The sequence below is a fragment of the Drosophila albomicans genome, chromosome 2R (assembly GCF_009650485.2).
Source record: "Drosophila albomicans strain 15112-1751.03 chromosome 2R, ASM965048v2, whole genome shotgun sequence".
Lineage (NCBI taxonomy): Eukaryota > Metazoa > Arthropoda > Insecta > Diptera > Drosophilidae > Drosophila > Drosophila albomicans.
In genome coordinates this window covers 32,929,298-32,941,157 of record NC_047631.2, presented here as the reverse complement: position 1 = coordinate 32,941,157, position 11,860 = coordinate 32,929,298, and the positions used below count along the sequence as shown (strand labels likewise).

Here is an 11,860-nt window from a genome sequence, read left to right as displayed (position 1 = left end):
GCTGAAATTGTAACAAATTTTGCAAATTACTTATTGATTCTGCTCGCAAAATACTTGTATTGCTCTAAAAATAAATTACAAATTTTTTACGTTTCTAAAAAACAGTAAAATTGGTGTTTTTATCAAAAACGGCCACTTGCCGCCATTGCAAGAAATCGATTGCAGCGAGTTGGCAGCACGCGCTCTCGCACACAAAGTGCTCATTTAATTAGTTCGCATTTTAGACGACGAAAGGTAAAAATTTAGCGACGCGTTTATCGAACAATTTCAACAGTATAAGATCAAGAAAGTTATTACAAATCAACAAAAACCGGTAGCGGTCGCAATTTGGCGCCGATTGATAAGTGCGAGAAAAGCGATGGTGAAATAGAAATGCGGTAAATTTACAGCCGCAGCCACGTCACAGAGCGCAATAAAAGAAAAGAAAAAATATACATAAGTGAATTTTTGGGAAACGAAATCTAAAATTCTAAGCTGATGAACAATGGACAGTGGTGTACGGTGTACGGCGAAGGTAGCAACAACGAAAGCAACAGCAGCGGCGGTAGCGGTGCTTGGTGGTGGTAGTGTTAATGATAAATTTCTAGCTTGCATTCGGTTGCGGTTGTTAAAAGCAAAAGAGAGCGAGAGGAGGGGTAAAATAGCAAATCGAACAGTGCTTAGCATAAAAGATGGCAGCACAAAAGTGAACAAGATACATACATACATCGTATGAATGTTATACATACATGCATGCATATTAAATTAAAAAAAAAAAGAAAAAACAGTGCAGAAAGATAATACAAATAAAAAATGTTGCATTGGTATTGGTTTCGAATGATCAATTTACGAAAAGCAAAAATAAGTGGCAACTCAAGTGAGCAACGGGCAACCAACAAAATCTTAAACAAAAAATGTACATAAACGCGACGCCTTCGTCGGCCTTTTCCTTCTTTTCCCACCCGTTTCGACGCCGCTCCTTTTATTTTGACTCTGACTTTGACTGACATTTAGATGCTTCGTTCGTCGTGTGCTACGCTCTCAAACAAAATCAGGTTTATTATGCTGTGTTGCCTGCCGAGATTTAATTGAAAAAAAAATACTGCAAAAATTTGAACATAAAAATAATTGCTTAATATCATGACATCGATTAACTATTTGCGATTCCGAAACTAATGCAACCGTGCGCGTTTTTTTTTCCTTTTCCTTTACTTTTTTTGTTGGCCGGTTTCGGTTTTTGCAAATTTTCCTCTTTCTCCATCATATTCTCTCTGCCATTGTGTATTTTGTTATCGACGGTCATTCATCTCCTAGTTGATTTTCGTTCATTCTTTCTCCCTCGTTTTCTATGCGCGCGCGTGAGTGTGTGTGTGTGTGAGTTTGTTAATACTCTATAATTACTTCTGCCAAAATGGAAAATATAAAATAGAAAATTAAAATCGAATTGAATGTGAACAAAATTGTAATGCATATAAATTGTTAAATTCATTTATTAGTACGAGGCGGAAAACGTTTGTCATATGTACTATATACAAAATGCGGCCCTCTCACCTCATACCACTCATGTTTTAATGAGAGAGCGAGCGAGAGAGAAAGAGAGTACTCTCGCATGCGTGTATACGTGCGTATATATGAGTTGCATGTGTGCGTGTGTGTGTGTCTGCAGTGCTTTTGCGTTACCCGCTGCCTTTGTTTCATATTTTACTCGCGCTCTCTCAATACACTCAGACAACATTATCCATATCATTTACACTCGCTTAAGTTTCCCCCATAGCAAATAATTCGATCATGTGCCACTAGTAAATGTTGCATTACGGTTAAATACATGAAAATTTCCTGCGAAAACTGATTAAATATTCCTGTGTACCCAAAGTGTACAACAATTGAGTGAGCAACAATCGAGTGTGCATGACCGCGAGACACCCGTTAGCCATTATTAGAGCCTACTTTTACAGTGGAAGATTCACCTTGTTCCTTAAAACATCGCATAGCTTAAATGTTTATAATACACACAGTATGTTAATTAATTTATTGAATGAAAAAACGGGCATTACAATTCATTTTCATTATTTCTTGATATTTTTATTTATGGTAAAACTATCAAAAGAAATCATAAAAAATACTTAAAATTGACATACTTTATGGGGTCGGAAAATGTTTCCTTAGCTTAGCACTAATATATTATACCCTTCTAGCATTTGGGTAGCTGGTATAAGCATCAAATCATAAGTTAAAAGTGCGATTACTTTTCGGTTTAGTTCGTAAAAGTAAAAAACAGAAACAAATGCATAACTAATATAAATTATTCACCTCTCTCCTTTCTCTTGTTCTTGTTGCAGTGATTCCAATCTTCAACTTCGAATCCAACCAATAATAATCTTGCGAACTTTCACTTAAACTACAACCAACCGTTTATATACCCAATATTCAAGAAATTTTTGTATCAGCAGAAATGAGCAGGAATCCAGTTGATATACAACAACAAAAGAGAGCTAGTTAAAAAGCAGCACTGATTAAAAGCAAAAACTACAATTTTTTGTACGACATCAATAACTATCGATATACAAAGGAAATCTAATATTAGAGCTCGATTTATTCTAAAACCAAACTCTTCAAAGAGTATGTACAACAACAAAAACAACAGACAACAACAACAAAAAGTCGAAGATTCAACAACAGGAGTCGAACAACAATTTAGAGAGCAACTCAAATTCGATATATTCCAAAACACTCCATTAGTGATTAGTTAGGATATGTGTTAATCAAATTTATCGATAACAACAAACAGAAGCCACAAAAACAACAAAGATAAGGAACAACATCAACAAACAACAACAACAACAACAGCGAAAGCGAAAGCAATAAACGACGAACCTCAGCGTTAAGCAAAAAGATTTACTATTACCATATATAGGTATATATGAATATAAAAATATATCTAGGTCTATATACACTGATATATACACACATATAAATTATATATAGAATATAGTAGTTGTATAGTCAAACGATTCAAAACCACAACAAAAAAGTATTCAAAATTGCAAAAGTGGAAGAAGAATTAGCACAGTTTTCTTTGTTAGCCATTAACCGATGTTTTAGTTGTACAAGTTGCAAGTGAAAGAGATATATAGAAAGATATATCTATATGTATGTATAGTATATATTTTGTATATGATTGTGAGCGTGCGTGCATTGCATTTTTATATATATCAAAATCAAATAGTTAGGAAGGTCATCTGGTAACACCTTTTGAATTGAATTTTGATGTGGACAGTAGTTGTAGCGTAGTTAATACAATTTTGCCAGTCGATAACTAGCCGAAGGAGCTAAGGAAGTAGTCGGAAAGTAGAAGCAATAGTCCATCGGCCAGAGACATTTTCGGGGTTACACACACGGTTTGGGAGTCGAGCAACATCAACAACATGGACGAGTCACAGCCAAAAACGTTGTACGTTGGTAATCTGGATGGATCAGTGTCGGAGGATTTGTTGGTCGCCCTCTTTGGCACAATGGGTCCCGTCAAAAGTTGCAAAATCATTCGAGAGCCTGGCAACGATCCCTATGCCTTCATTGAATACTCGAATTATCAGGCTGCCAGCACTGCTCTAACGGCCATGAACAAACGTGTCTTTCTCGACAAAGAGATCAAGGTATGGATTTCTGATTATTATTCATAATTGACGCTTTACTGATATACTTACTTGATTCTTTTGCAGGTCAATTGGGCCACTAGTCCGGGTAATACGCCCAAGACAGACATCAGTTCGCATCATCACATATTTGTGGGCGATCTAAGTCCCGAGATTGAGACGGAAACGCTTCGCGAGGCATTCGCGCCATTTGGCGAAATCTCCAACTGTCGCATCGTGCGCGATCCCCAGACCATGAAGTCCAAGGGTTATGCTTTCGTTTCATTCGTGAAGAAGGCCGAGGCCGAGAATGCCATACAGGCAATGAATGGCCAATGGATTGGGTCGCGTTCAATACGCACGAATTGGTCAACACGCAAATTGCCGGCACCGCGAGAATCATCCAAGTCGGGTGGCCAAGGTGGCGGCATGGGAGGCACTGGCGGAGGCGGCGGTGGTGCCGGCGGCAATGGCATTAAGAGCAATCAACGACACACCTTCGAGGAGGTGTACAATCAATCGAGCCCCACAAATACCACCGTCTATTGCGGCGGCTTTCCGCCCAACGTGATCAGCGACGAGTTGATGCACAAGCATTTCATGCAGTTTGGCCCCATTCAGGATGTGCGCGTGTTCAAGGACAAGGGCTTTGCGTTCATCAAGTTTGTGACGAAAGAGGCGGCGGCACGCGCCATTGAGCATACGCACATCAGCGAGGTGCACGGCAATCATGTCAAGTGCTTCTGGGGCAAGGAGAATGGTGGCGACAATTCGGCCAACAATTTAAATGCCGCCGCCGCAGCAGCTGCGGCTGCATCGGCCAATGTGGCCGCTGTCGCAGCTGCCAATGCGGCGGCCGCAGCAGGTGCTGGAATGCCTGGCCAAATGATGACACAGCAGCAGATTGCTGCAGCCACTGGGACGGCGTTACCCAGCCAAATGATGACGCCACAACAGATAGCAGCTGCTGCAGCAGCGGCGCAGGCGCAATATCCTTATGCGGCAGCTTACCAACAAATGGGCTACTGGTATCCACCGGCGGTAAGTCGCAGCTCATTTTGAATCGTCTCATTCAAGGCTTATCAATCGTGTTTTGTTTTGTTGTCTTCTCTTAGCAGAGCTACCCGGCCCAGATGCAAACGCAGTACATGCAACAGGGTTATTATCCTTACGCCTACACCACCAGTGCTCAACAAGCGGGAGGCGTGCGTAAGTAGTCGTCGCTTAATCCCTAGGAGCCGATTTCTCGCTATCAACTATAGCTTGATTGCGAGAGACCGGATCCTGAGGCAAACCACCTTCCAATATGATACTCACTCTTCAACCTTTCATTTCTTGCAGCTGCCGGGTATCGTGTGATGCCACCAAATATGGCTTGGAGTATGCCAGGCACCACTGTTGTGCCGGGCGTGACTGCTGCGGCTAGTGCGGCTGCTGCCGCGAACGGATCGCTTGCCCCACAGATGATGTACAGCGCTGCGATGCCACAATATCAAACCCAATGAGCAGAGACGTGACGCCTGCTTCGACGTCGTCTGCAACATCCACAAGGACCAGGAGGATTAGGCAGCCGCCACAGTCAACATCGATCGTATCCGTATCCGCATCCACATGCACATCCACAAACGCATTCACATCCGTATACAACAGCAACAACACACATACAATATCAACATAAATTCGTGCCAGGATCTGCTGTGTTCGTCACCACCATCGACGATAACAACAATAACCACAACAACAACGATAGCAATAGCACAACAGACGTGACATTGGTCGGTATCAACTAACACCAAAATCTGGTAACACTGGAGTTTCGAAATTAATCGTTATGCTGCAGTACGTCGTAATCGTTATCGGCTATGTTCGGCGAATGTACGTTGCACTGCGTTACGTTACAACACCGTGGCAACTCTTCGATGTTGTTGATGTATGCGTGTGACTACGTGCGTGTGAGTACGTGCGTGTTTGTGTTTGTGTGAATACGTGTGTATGTGTACGTGTACGTATACGTGCCTTTATGCGTACGTACGTGCAGTTGATCGAAGCAAGGCGTTTAACCAAAAGTTGAGTATATCGCGCGCAGCAGCGTCAGCGGTAAACGCGCTCTGGGCGATTTGATGATTGATGGGCGACGGACGGGCGGGTAGCTGTAACAATCTAAGTACATGTTAAAATAATTTAATGATTTATAATTTAAGGCAGATTATAGGCGTTTACATGAAACGGAAACAAAACAAACAAAAAAAAATTAAGTAATAATAAAATAAAATACAACAAAACAACAACAACAAAAGAACAATTGAAAACAATCGAAAACGTGACAAAGCAAAATATACATGTTGTTACGTTAAATACGTAATGCCAACAACGGAAAGAGTGCGTAGGATGATTAAGACGAAGAAGTGCGAAAGAGCAACAGCAACAACAACAGCAAAACAGGCCGAAAAGAAAACATAAACAAATTTAGTTAGTAAGCGATTGTAAATGCGAACATATGTATATTCATATTTGCGATGTGTGAAATATGTATGTAAAATGTAAAATAAAGAAACAAAAAAAATATATAAAACAACTGAAAAAATCAACACAATACATGTTTAATTAATCGATCAATCAAATCACGTTGATTGTCTACAAATCTATTGAAATAAATTAAGGTAGCTTTTAGAATAAGCTGAAACTGCCAAAGATTTACAAAATGTTTGTGTAATTTATGCAAAAATGCATGGCTTTTGTTTACCTTTCAATTTTACAGGGTAGCCGATCATTTCGATTACTAATTACAATAAACGATTAGTGTCACTGGGAAAAGGTATTGGAACTCCGATTTCGATACACGATAAGATGCTGGAATGTTTCAAATTCGCTATCGAACTCATCGCCGATTGGATGCACTTTCAATTAATGGAAACTCTCTTAGTTTTTATCAGTTGAAATCCTTTTTATTTAGCGCTTTAGCTTATGTGTTAATTGGGTTTGTCGCTGTGTCGCTTTTAACCAGGCTTTAAACTATAGTTTTGTTTTTGTGGGCGGCGCTTCATAAAGCTGTTAATTAGCGTCGTTAGCAGTGTGTGTAATGTATTTCTAGGTACAATAATTTGGTAACAGTTCTATAAATGATAGCTGCGTGTGTATGTATGTATGTGTATGGATCTCTAGTAAAATATATAACCAGAGCAGCTGCTTGCTATTGTACAAATCCTTGAGGAACTAATATCTAGCTTGCTAAAACTTAAAACCGTAATCAGTAAATTGTAAACTGTAATTGTGGAATTTGTGATGCGCGTTTACCTTAGGTCTATGCTTAGGTCTACGATTACGATGTAATTATATAGTTGGGGATGGATATATAGTAAGGTGTACACTAAAACAAATAATGTGGAATAGTGTAGTGTATGGCGTGTAAACTGTACAACAGAAACATGGATAATCGATGGTATGGAAGTACTTATGTTTAAACTAATCTATTACAAAACAATAGAACTAACGTTAAACTACTTGGAATGTTTAAATACGTAGGTAGATTGATATTTGGATAAGAATTGTTGGCTCGAATGAATTGAGAAATACATTTACTTAACAATTGAAAACAGCTCTTTGACAATTTATATTTAAATGAGTATAATCTGAAGTTTACAACATATATGTATGTATGTATCTATATATTCATTAGACATTGTGGCTTATGATTAGGGTATAAGAACCGGCACCTTTTTCGAACATAGCATATTTTAAAATAGAGAGAAACTTAGAACTTAGAATGGAACTTCGCCTTAAACATACGATAAATACATTGAACTCTTGAAATGGGAACAACAAATGAGTTTTCAATTCCATAATCACATTAACGAAAATTTGTGTGTGAAACAATTATCAATTGTCTACGCGAGAAAGTAAAAACTAGATTTATGTATAATATATACTTTGAAACGTTTAAAATACGAGTCAATGATGAAAAACTGCAACAACAGCTAACAGCAAGAGTGAAGAAGGAACAAAGAAAGAGAGAAAAACGGAAAAACAAGGAAAATGCCGTCAGACTCACATCAGATACTGCTTGGCGTGGACAAGTGACAAGAGTGGGCGGCTTTTGTTGGCCTCGATTCAGCTTTACGACTCTCAGCCTCATTCTCAGCTGCTTGTGCTTGCTATTTGAGTTGAGTTGAGTGATTGTTGTGGCTGTCTTTGTGGTTGTGGTGGTGGTGGTGGTGGGTGTTGCCCAAAAAGTGAAAAACAAGGACAAAAACTAAATGGTAATGTCGCCATAATCCTGCGACCACTTCTCATACGAATTGAGACTTTGCGGCGCCACCGAGCGTCGAATGCGCTTCAAGGAGTTGTGGAAATCCTTCTCGGTGATGGGACGCATGGCGCTTATATCCAAGCACTTGACCTGCTCCACATTCAGCTCCCGTATGGGCTCCAGAGCGGCATCCTTGGCCAGGGCCGTCAGATCCGAACCCGAATAGCCATCGGTGATTTTGGCCAAACGCGCCAGGGCATCCGTATCCAGCGGACTGCCCTGCTTCTGCAGCAGACGATTGAGCAGCAGCTCGCGCGTCTGCACATCGGGCAGTGAGACATAGACACGCTTGGTGAAGCGACGCAGTGCCGCCTCGTCCAGCTCTTGAGGCCGATTCGTAGCAGCCAGCACCACAATGCGATCACCGTCCGGATTACCGGGCAGTCCATCGAATTCGACCAGAAATTCGGTTTTGAGACGACGCGATGCCTCATGCTCGCTGCTGCTACGTTCCGACAGCAGCGAGTCCACCTCATCGATGAAGATTATCGATGGCTGCATGTGGCGTGCCACCGCAAAGAGCGCACGCACAAGTTTCTCGCCATCGCCCACATATTTGCTGGTGAGCGAGGCGGCCGAGATGTTAAGGAACGTGGCGCTGCACTCGGTGGCAACGGCGCGAGCCAACAGCGTCTTGCCATTGCCTGGCGGACCGAACAACAGCAGACCCTTGGCTGGTGCACGCAAACCTAAAAGAGTAGAGAATTAATGTGCTGTTCCGAGATATTTATTATGATTTACTCACCTGTGAATAGCTCGGGACGCACAGAGGGCAGTATGACCATCTCCTGGAGCGCTTGTTTGGCAACTTCTTGGCCCGCAATGTCCGTCCACTCGACCTTGGCGCCACCCTCGACAATCTCATCGAGTATGAGCTGCACCAGTTTCTGTTCCACGCCCTTGACACTCACAACGGGCGTGCTAGCTCCGCTGCCTCCTCCACTGGCATTATTGTTGATGGGCGTGCGTGAACGCTGCGGAGGCGTATTGCGGCCCGATGACTGTGAACAAGAGAATCTTTAGAGGATTTGCTTAGGTAATTCAGTGGCTACTTACGAATTGACGACGCACGGCGGGCGGCGTGGCTGCCGTTTTGCCTGGCTGTCGCTGCAGCGCGGCGCCCACCGAAGTAGAACTTGTCTTGGAGCCGAGATTGCGTGGCAACGTCTGGGATTTGTTGACCACGGCCAGATTACCAGGACGCTTGTTGCCAATGGTCAGCTTACGGCCAGAGGCTGCGAAAGAAATGAGACAAAATACGAATTAACAAATAGTTCAATTAAAAACATAAGTTCAAGAGCGACAATTTTGTAGAAATTATAAACCGAGAAATTAAAAGTTGAAATTTAATAAGGGAAATCAAAAATGCATGCAAAGATTTAAAGAGTTTCGATAGAGCGAAAGGCGTGAAAATGTGAGGAAAACGTCGATTGCTGTCGTTGCTCAGTTGCTGTTGTTGTTGCTGGTCTGTTGTCTGGAGTGCTGTGGCAAATAGGCGTTTGCTGTTGTTGTTGTTGTTAGTTACTCACCCGCTGGCACAGCTCTCGAGGAGTTGCTGCTGCTGCTGCTCGGCTTGGGGCCATAACCGCTGCTGGTGCGCAGCTTTAACTTGGTTGGCTCGGGGTTGAGTAGTCTGTTGTTGTTGTTGTTGCTGTGGATGCCTCCAGTTACCAGCATGGGCAGCTTTTGTGGCTTCTGCTGCACCTCCTTTTGCTCCTGCTCCCTGAGCGTTAGCCGTTGCATTTGCAAATCTTCCTCACGCAACGCTGAATGTATGGCGAATGTGGGAGGAGGACGCGAATGGTGAGGGGGCAGAACCAAAAAACGTGTAAACAAAAGTGTAAAACAAAACGAAAAGTGCAAAAAAAAAGGAAAACAAAACAAACTCAAGGCAACACTACTTTCAAGGAGGGGATAGGGGGAAAGACATAACAAAAAGGGGACAAACATAGGCAACTACTTACCCAGAAAGTGCAGACGATCTCGGGCCATGGAGAGATTCGTTTGCATCTTGTCATGCAATCGCTGTGCACGGTCCCAGACATCACCTCTTCCACTCCAGCAGTCGACAGCAATGCCATCCTCCAGCTCTTTGATGCCCTTTCGATACAGCTCAATGGCTAGTTCCTTGTGGCCTGCAAGAAATAGAAGTTAGAGACTATGAAATACCCACTACTTATTTTAAGAACAATAAATGTAAAATTTGTAGTAAGATCATAATTCATAAATTATTTATATTATATAATGTGTGCATCTTTGAAAATGTGGTTTTGGGATAAAATTTGAAAACTTATAAGATCATAACATGATCATTGCAAGTGTTTCCAAAAGATAGTCACTATTTTGTATAGTCTCAAACATACATAGATATACACTATAAACATAGTCAACACTAATCAAGCTTTATGCTGTCGCAAACTGTTAGAAAGTTATATGACCCTTTGAGTAAAGGGTATACAAATCAAGTAGGTAACAAAAACAAAAGCTCGCATGTCAGTGACTTTGTGTGTGTGTGTTTATCGATTGACGATAACAAAGCGCGCACTGCGTTGCGTGCAATGACTCATCGAGTGTCACTCCAACAGAACAGAACAAAACAAAACAATGCAAAGCCGAAGCCCTTACCTTCGTTCTCCTCGTCAATCTTGAGCGCCTTGGAAATGTACTCGAAGGCGCGACGATGATGATGCTTCTGCTTGGCCAGCAGTGGATCTCCTGGACCAGGCGAGTAGCCACCGCCACCTCCTCGATTGGTTGCCATCTCTAGTGGTCGCTGTCGCTGTGTCTGCAGCGTTTGCAATGCTGTCAGCTGTGTGCCGTTCTCGCTGCGTTCCAAAGGACAGAGGATCGCTTGCTGTTGCTCTTTCGAGTTGTTTTGCACAACAATTTCAATGTTGCAGTCGCGTCGATGCGGACTGCGATAGATCACCTTTGTGCTGGCGCCGTACAAGTAACGAAAAATGCAAAACAGCTGATAGATCAGCGAGCGCAGTACGTTGAACAGGAATATGATGGGAAATGAAACGACGTAAAGATTCTGTTTATGCACCGAGTTGCCACCTCCACCGCGGATAGTTCGCGAAGCGTTGCCACTCGTTGGTGTTAGGTCCGCATCGTCGGTGGTATCGTCGTCTGGTGAGCTGCCTGGCGTTGTGGATGTCGCTATCGTTGTTGTTGTCGTTGAGCGTTGACGATTCGACGACGACAATTTCGCATTTGAATTGGACTTGCCGTCATCGATTAATGCTTCACTGCAGCTGCGACTGCGATTACTGCCGTTATTACCGCTTCCACCGCCTCCTCCTCCGCTGCCGCTGATCTTGACCGGCGATTTGGTGCTGCTGCTGGCGCTGGACGAGGACGATTGGTTTTTGGTGCGTACCATCGATATTGATTCCTCACCACTTTGGCCTCTGTGCAAGTTTTTGCCTTTTCGCAACACAACACCCTCTCCTTCTCACTCTCTCTTTCAATGTCTCCACCACCCCCAACCGCACAACTCACAAACGAAGTTTTCCCGTTCCTAATGCAAAAATAAAAAAAGCTCGAGACACAAAGACACCAGCTGAAAGGCGAACGCGTAAACTAACGCGTTAGAAAAATGACGAAAAACACAAATAAACAGAAACGAAATACCGAACGCGCGCTATTTGTTAATTGTTTTGCTGCTCATTTTTTTCTATATGTAACTTATTGAGCGCCGTTTTTTTTTATGTGCCGTTTCAACTCACAAAACAAATTTTCTCTGCTTGGTGTCGATAGAGTTACCGGACAGTTGCGACAAAGTTTCGATATGAAAAAGCAACAAAATTCTAACACGGTACACAAAAACTCAATGCTTTGTATTAAAAACAAAAACCAAATAGCTTTCATAAACGGGTTCATTATGAAACACAGCCAATGTAATTCAACAACTGTTTAAACTTTGTCATTTTTCAAATTT

General features: G+C 42.3%; 2 protein-coding genes across 6 annotated transcripts; one reads left to right on the top strand and one right to left on the bottom strand.

The window, feature by feature from the left end:
- The first annotated feature begins 138 nt into the window (after window positions 1–138).
- Window positions 139–6,204, top strand: LOC117574177 (nucleolysin TIAR). 4 transcript variants are annotated; one of them, XM_034257865.2, is made up of 5 exons: window positions 139–234; window positions 2,319–3,632; window positions 3,699–4,652; window positions 4,727–4,820; window positions 4,953–6,204. In XM_034257865.2, exons 2-5 carry the CDS (start codon window positions 3,405–3,407, stop codon window positions 5,114–5,116), a joined length of 1,440 nt encoding a protein of 479 aa, XP_034113756.1. In that variant the 5' UTR covers window positions 139–234; window positions 2,319–3,404; the 3' UTR covers window positions 5,117–6,204. The 4 variants fall into 4 exon arrangements, with proteins under 4 accessions (XP_034113756.1, XP_051863713.1, XP_034113757.1 ...); XM_052007753.1 differs by lacking the exon at window positions 139–234 and adding an exon at window positions 241–377 and having other exon boundaries at window positions 4,730–4,820; XM_034257866.2 differs by lacking the exon at window positions 139–234 and adding an exon at window positions 241–377.
- Window positions 6,205–6,534: 330 nt separating this feature from the next.
- Window positions 6,535–11,819, bottom strand: LOC117574168 (spastin). Of its 2 annotated transcripts, XM_034257856.2 has the most exons (6): window positions 10,543–11,815; window positions 9,882–10,052; window positions 9,447–9,683; window positions 8,974–9,152; window positions 8,663–8,918; window positions 6,535–8,606 (listed from the first exon to the last, which is right to left on the bottom strand). In XM_034257856.2, exons 1-6 carry the CDS (start codon window positions 11,300–11,302, stop codon window positions 7,861–7,863), a joined length of 2,349 nt encoding a protein of 782 aa, XP_034113747.1. In that variant the 5' UTR covers window positions 11,303–11,815; the 3' UTR covers window positions 6,535–7,860. The 2 variants fall into 2 exon arrangements, with proteins under 2 accessions (XP_034113747.1, XP_034113748.1); XM_034257857.2 differs by lacking the exon at window positions 9,447–9,683 and having other exon boundaries at window positions 10,543–11,819.
- Between the last annotated feature and the right edge of the window lie 41 nt (window positions 11,820–11,860).